This window comes from Hordeum vulgare, chromosome 5H (genome assembly GCF_904849725.1).
Source record: "Hordeum vulgare subsp. vulgare chromosome 5H, MorexV3_pseudomolecules_assembly, whole genome shotgun sequence".
Lineage (NCBI taxonomy): Eukaryota > Viridiplantae > Streptophyta > Magnoliopsida > Poales > Poaceae > Hordeum > Hordeum vulgare.
This window is the reverse complement of record NC_058522.1, coordinates 357,925,032-357,932,301: the sequence shown is the minus strand read 5'-3', so window position 1 is coordinate 357,932,301 and position 7,270 is coordinate 357,925,032. Positions and strand designations below refer to the sequence as shown.

Sequence of the window (7,270 nt, the reverse complement as noted above, 5' to 3'; positions counted from 1 at the left end):
AATATAGTACCAACTATTATTAAAAAAATACTAAACACAAACTTATAAAATACCTAAATGAGGATTAACAACACACATAGTGCAAATTAACCATCAATTAGGCACAATGGTGTAAACTAAAATATGCCTATTTTTCCATCGAACCAACATGAACAAATCGATAGAGGAAAAAAAAACTAGTTCATAACTTAGCATCCATAGATTTGTGCAGGGGGGAAAAAGAATCCCACACACAACATAAGTTGCCAACTAAACTGTACTTATCCCTTTGCATTGCACGAAAAACGGAGTTGTGCATTAGTAATAGAAAATACTAGCTCTGTATAAAGATATACTCCCTCCGTCCGATGAAGAGTGTACGTTTGGTTTTAAAATTTATCCACAAAAAATATACTTTTATCTTTTCAATGCACTTTAAAATAGGAAGAAATGCTTCTTTCATCACACCGTAATCAAGATCATCAATAACATTATACACATAGTCTTCTTAATTTTTACATGCACTTAGCTCATTGGGGTTGGATAATTAAAAAGGAAAGAGATGGTGGCTTACACCTTTCCAATATATTTTTTATTCCACTTCATAATTATAATTTGTCCTAAAATATCAATATATACACTTTTCACCGGACGGAGGGAGTAAGACGTTTTTGTAGGCTAGTAGCCTACAAAACGTCTTATATTTTGATATGGAAGGAGTACTATGTCATAGCTCTCATATGAAATTGAACTGAATTGAAAGTTGAAAATACTATTTATTTCCTGTTTCTCTAGAGTCAATCCAATCAAAGATGCGGTTGAAATAACTAAGAAACAACTAGTCAATCTAGGGTGTCACAATCTGTATCACTGCTTTGTAAAATAATGGATAAGGCTTAGCATTACATTCCAAGATATCATTGCAGAGAACGTTTAGCGAACGGTCTTGAAAGTGGTTAACTACTTCAAAGATCTCCATCATACACCTTTGAAACCGGGCCCAAAAAATTATCAAAGAAATGAAGACACATGAAACAAATCAAGATTTTCGAAGCATGTGAAGTCCACACTAGTTCTGCAAATCAAAAAATTTAGTATGCTAATAATATCTAAATTGGCAGTCATGATACCAAACCATGAAGAAGTTATCAAAAACAAATAATGCCTATCAAACAATAGAATACGACAAGCATCGATTTCATCTAGCTTGAACAACGAGAACTTAGCTTTCAACCACAGATTCATCATCAATGTTGTCACTTGTTTGGGAACTTCCTGTGCCTGAAGGCATAACTTTCTTCTCTTCGGACTCAGAGACTGCATTGGAAAAATGATTCTTCAGCACCGTGGAGATATCTGATTCTGAAGCTCCAGCCAACTTAAACCTTTCAACAGAAGCATCGAGGTTCTTCTTCCAATCACCGACAACAAGCTTGAATTCCACTTGAGAGCGCTCAAAAAGCATATTGCCCCAAAATAGGTGAATCTGTTGCCTCATTACAGCTGCCTGTTCAGCTGCCTCTTCTGGTGTCAACTCCCCTTGACCATCTGCACTGTGTTGCTTCTTTCTTTTCTTCAACACCTCATCCTTCTCGGTCGCACCAGGTGTTTTTAACTCTAGCATTCTCTGTTCTTCCACTTTCTCCCACATCTCTGTTGCAGCCCTCATCTTCTCCTCAGCACTATCAAAAAGCTTTAATGTTTCTGAAGAATCCCAGGTAGACAGGTCAACCTTGTCTGCCAACGCAAATGACCAGTGAAGCTTTGCAGTCTCAAAGTGTTGCTGGCCTAAAGCAAGAAGCCCTTCATAGAAATCTTGCTTGATGTTCAGGGCCTCCTCATACCTATGGCCTGCAAGAGCATACATCTCTAGCACCCAATCATAAGCTGTGCGGAGCTGAGCAGACATGATTTCCTTTGGAGAAGATTCATCAAGAGGGATGCGCTTCCTTGCTGCACACATGTGCACATTTCCCCAATTAAATAACGCCAAGGCAGCGACCTCCTGGAATTTTGCTGCAGCCATCTCAAATAGGGATTGGGCCTCCTCGCTGGTCACTGTTTCCTCAATTGCTTCAGAGCACAGCTCCATTCCTAGTTCATGAAGGTCCAGATGTGCATCAGCATCAATCCCAACCTGGTTTCGGAACAGTTCTGCAAACTGAAGCAACCAATCATCAATCTCAGCTTCCTTGCACTCAGCATGGCCACAATCTTTCTTCCTTGACAGAATGCTCTGCTCAGCAACTCCGTTCTCCAGATCTGGTTTTGCCACCTCGACATTAGCTACCTCTGCAGAAGTATGTGAAGAGCTATCCTCACCGGTGATCAACAACTCCTCCTCCTCCAGCTTCTGCTCTTCTGTTGGCAGAGGCTCCTGCTCTGGATTTACTTCAACAATATGTAGCCTCAACACGGGGAGATTATTATCACCTTCCTTTACATCCATGCCAACACCACAAGCCTCGGCCAATCGGAGTTCTGATGTGCAAGTGATGGTAACTAGATCACCATCGGCATCCTTATACTTCATCAACACCGCCTTGGATGATGGGAAGCGCTTCGCCACAACTTCCCTGAGCTCATGGAAGCTGCATTTTTCAGGCATCTGCCCAAGCCTAATGTCATGGCCATACACCAGCTTGAGAGGCCTCCATCTCGTCACAACCTTCCTGTTAATGAGCGATGTCTCCGTCACTGGTTGGGTTGAGGGCACTGACAGCGCTGGCACAGTCTTGTGAGAAATATCAGCAGTTGAAGCCTTGGCAGAAGATGACGGAGAGTTGGAGAAGGGCACCAACTTGGGCGCTGGCGAGGAATTAAATTTAGTCATCGCAGGAGCTGGTTGCTGCTGCGGAGGAGGAGGCGACGGAGGCGATTGTTTCTTTGGGAAGGGGCGGGAAGGGAGGGATGGGCCAAGGCCGGCCACAACGGCCGAGGCACCAAGGGCGGCGGGGGAAGGGCGGCTGGTGGGTTCGTGGGTGGAGCCGGCGGAGGCCGAGGAGGAGGACGAGGAGATCCGTGACCGAAGGCGGTGGGACAGGTCGATAGCGTCGCGATGGTTGGGGTCGAGGGCGAGGAGCGCGAGGGTGTCGGCGAGCGCGAGCTCGTGGCGGCCGAGTGCCTCAAGCGCGCGGGCGCGGCGGAGAAGAGCCCGCGGGAAGCGCGGCTCGGCCTGGAGCGCGAGGGAGCACTCCTCGGCGACGGCCTTGTGGTCGACGGGGCGGAGCTGCAGGAGGCAGGCGGCGCGGTTGCTGTGGAAGACGGCGCGGTCGGGATGGCCTCGCGGGGCAAGGCGGAGGGCGAGCTCGTACTGCCGCAGCGCGCCGGCGTAGTCGCGCGACTGGAACAGGCGGTTGCCTTCCTCCTTGAGCTCGTGCGCGCGGCGCAGGAGCACGCCGGGGTCCGCTGGGGCCTGGTGCTGCGCCGCCCCGTTCGCTACGGGGGGCGCGGGGGGCGGGGCCTTGTGCTCTGCTGCGGCTGGAGGCGATTTGGCGGCGGCGGCGGCGGCGGCGGCGGCGGAAGGGGAGGCCTTCTTCTTTTTGGCGCCGGACTTGCCCATGGGGATAAGTCGGGGAGGGGGAGGCGGAAACCGAGAGTGGAATGAAGAGCAGCGGTGGAGGAAGTGAACCCTAACTAGACGGAGGGGTCTAGAACGTTGGGCCTCGTCCAACTCTGCTACAGCATCAGCATGAACGTTTATTTGGTTCTGGTACCTGGATTTTGGCTTCTTTTGCATCTCTCACTAAGTCTGATTGAGCAAATACAAGGAACAAACAATGTTATGCATTTAGAGCATCTCCAACCGTTTGGCTCCCAAGGTGCTCCTGTGATAGCGTTTTTGGCGTTTCGCCGGCGCTATTCTCGACCAGGGGACGAGCGAGTTTTCATCCGTGCCTCCAGGTTTCAGCCCCCAAACGTCAACATTTTAAAATTCCTCTTTCCCGTTGTCCAAAAACACGCCGCGAGTTCGGCGATCAAAGACACCAACAGTCCGGCGATCAAAAAGAAAGAAAAAACGGATCACACACCCGACTCGTCGGGGTGCGGCTCCTCTACCGCGAGACTGGCTGGGGTCGTCGTCGGCGTAGTCGGGCTCATCATCGACGCCGACGGGCCGTTCGTCGTCGGCGTAGTCGGGTTCGTGGACGACGTGTGTTCTGCTTCGGGCTGGGCGCCGTTGCGGTCGCACTAGTGGTCGTCGTTGTGGTCACCGTGGTCGCCGTTGTGATCGTCGTCGGCGCTGGCATCTGGCTTAAGATGAGGTCGCGTTGTACTATGTACCATGCCTTCACCTTCTCGTCCATCGTCGGCGTGTCTGCCCCCATCAAGAACTCCAGATTGGTGTTCCTCTTCTTCGCATTGACGTTGATCATCAATGCCGACCACCGCGCGTCGGATTTCTCCTCCGCCCTGGCAGCGCTGCTCTCGACGTCGACAATACATTACTCGATCGAAGCCTGCAGCCGTTGGGCAGTGGACGTCGCGTCCCTCGCCGCCCTGGCTTTTTTGGTGACATCCAGACGCCCTTCTGCCGCAGTGGGGGCAGGCGGTCTGGGTTGTAGTCTCATTGGCCTTGTCGAGAGCGAGTCGAACTTCCCTCCACTTCTCGCACGAGTCGATCCTGGAGAACACATGAAGGAATCTGAACTCTTGGTCCTCATTGCGGGCGCGGTACATGGCGAACATCCGAAGCATCTGCACAAAACGGCGGACGAAACATGTCGGCAAAGCACACAGCGACGCAACGAACTAGGGACGGCGAACTTTGGGCATACCTGACCCTCTATGTTGGTGCCGCTTTCTGGGCGAACTGCGACCTCCTCGACAATGCCATGCCACTTGTTGCAGGTCGTCTGGATCGTCAATCAGCGGTACGCCATGGCCTTCTGCCACGGTCCATGTGGATGCTGGCAAAATCGAGGTCGACCAGCTTGCGTTCGCCGAACGCCGTTTTGATTCTCCCCCAATACGTGTCGCTGTTCTGATTCGTGCCGGTGATCAGGTCGATGCTGACAGTCTTCCATGCTTCGAGGCACTCATCTTCCTTGGACGTCCACTTGACGCGGGGTTTGGTCGGCTTGGCGTTCGCCGCCCGCTTTCTCTTCCTTCCTTCTTGTGCGACACTAGTTCCGGTTCCACCTCCATCGCCTCTTCATCCCCCTCCTCCTCCTCGGCGTCGTCGAGCTCGTCGTCAATGTTGCCGGTGGTGTCCATTGTTTCATCTTGCGTGCCGAACTACGGGTGCAACGCGGCGGCGACGGAGCCGCTCATGATGATCTTGTCCATGTCGGCGGCGGCGACGTAGTTAAATTATAGCCACGAAGTGGGCGTGAACGGAAGGACGCCCTGGCGCAGAGAGGGCACAGGTGAGGCTGTTGACGAGTATGTCGACGGCGAGTAGTTGTACTGTGTGTTGAGGTCGACGCTGAACACGGGCGAGGGAATGATAACCCACAAGTATAGGGGATCGTTTGTAGCCTTCTTCGATAAATAAGAGTGTCAAACCCAATGAGGAGCTAAAGGCAGAACAAATATTCCCTCAAGTTCTATCGACCGCCGATACAACTCTACGCACGCTTAACGTTTGCTTTACCTAAAACAAGTATGAAACTATTTTGCAAGAATAAAACTACGACTACTTTGCGAGAATGAAACTACGAATAAATTGCAAGATAATAAAAGTGGATAGCTTTTGTCAACAAGAAATTCATTTGTCCCTAGGCAATCAATAACAAGTATCGGTAATCATTCTTGCAATTTTATATGCGGGAGAGGCATGAGCTAACATACTTTCTCTGCTTGGATCTCATGCACTTATGATTGGAACTCTAGCAAGCATCCGCAACTACTAAAGATCATTAAGGTCGTGAAACCCAACCATATCATTAAGTATCAAGTCCTCTTTACTCACATACGCCATAACCCACTTATCCGCGTTTAGGATGTTGTTGTTGGAAATATGCCCTAGAGGCAATAATAAGTTAGTTATTATTATATTTCTTAGTTCATGATAATCGTTTATTATCCATGCTATAATTGTATTGATTGGAAACACAGTGCATGTGTGGATACATAGACAAAACACTATCCCTAGTAAGCCTCTAGTTGACTAGCTCGTTGATCAAAGATGGTCAAGGTTTCCTGACCATAGGCAAGTGTTGTCACTTGATAACGGGATCACATCATTAGGAGAATCATGTGATGGACTAGACCCAAACTAATAGACGTAGCATGTTGATCGTGTCATTTTGTTGCTACTGTTTTCTGCGTGTGAAGTATTTGTTCCTATGACCATGAGATCATATAACTCACTGACACTGGAGGAATGCTTTGTGTGTATCAAACGTTGCAACGTAACTGGGTGACTATAAAGATGCTCTAAAGGTATCTCCGAAGGTGTTCGTTGAGTTAGTATGGATCGAGACTGGGATTTGTCACTCCGTGTGACGGAGAGGTATCTCGGGGCCCGCTCGGTAATACAACATCACACACAAGCCTTGCAAGCAATGTGACTTAGTGTAAGTTGCAAGATCTTGTATTACGAAACGAGTAAAGAGACTTGCCGGTAAACGAGATTGAAATAGGTATGCGGATACTGACGATCGAATCTCGGGCAAGTAACATACCGAAGGACAAAGGGAATGACATACGGGATTATATGAATCCTTGGCACTGAGGTTCAAACGATAAGATCTTCGTAGAATATGTGGGATCCAATATGGGCATCCAGGTACCACTATTGGATATTGACCGAGGAGTCACTCGGGTCATGTCTACATAGTTCTCGAACCCGCAGGGTCTGCACACTTAAGGTTCGACGTTGTTTTATGCGTATTTGAGTTATATGGTTGGTTACCGAATGTTGTTCGGAGTCCCGGATGAGATCACGGACGTCACGAGCGTTTACGTAATGGTCCGGAAACGAAGATTGATATATAGGATGACTTCATTTGGTTACCGGAAGGTTTTCGGGCATTACCGGTAATGTATCGGGAATGACGAATGGGTTTCGGATCTTCACCGGGAGGGGGGATCACCCACCCGGGAGGGCCCAAGGACCTTGGGGGTGGCGCACCAAGTATGTGGGGTTAGCTCAAGGTTGTCTTGCGCAAGAGAAGAAAGAAAAACCAAAAGAAGAGAAAAAAAAGGAAAGGTGGGAAAGAAGAGAAGGACTCCACCTTCCAATCCTAGTTGGACTAGGATTGGAGGAGGACTCCTCCTCCCCTTGGTGGCGCAGCCCTTGGGGCTCCTTGAGCCTCAAGGCAAGCCTCCCCTCCCCTCCTCCTAT

At 49.2% G+C, this 7,270-nt stretch overlaps 1 protein-coding gene across 1 annotated transcript; it reads right to left on the bottom strand.

Annotated features, from left to right (window-relative positions):
* Positions 1-1,009: 1,009 nt before the first annotated feature.
* On the bottom strand, positions 1,010-3,583 carry LOC123453060 (protein CLMP1). The gene has a single exon (XM_045129824.1). It carries the CDS (start codon positions 3,539-3,541, stop codon positions 1,202-1,204), a length of 2,340 nt encoding a protein of 779 aa, XP_044985759.1. The 5' UTR covers positions 3,542-3,583; the 3' UTR covers positions 1,010-1,201.
* Between the last annotated feature and the right edge of the window lie 3,687 nt (positions 3,584-7,270).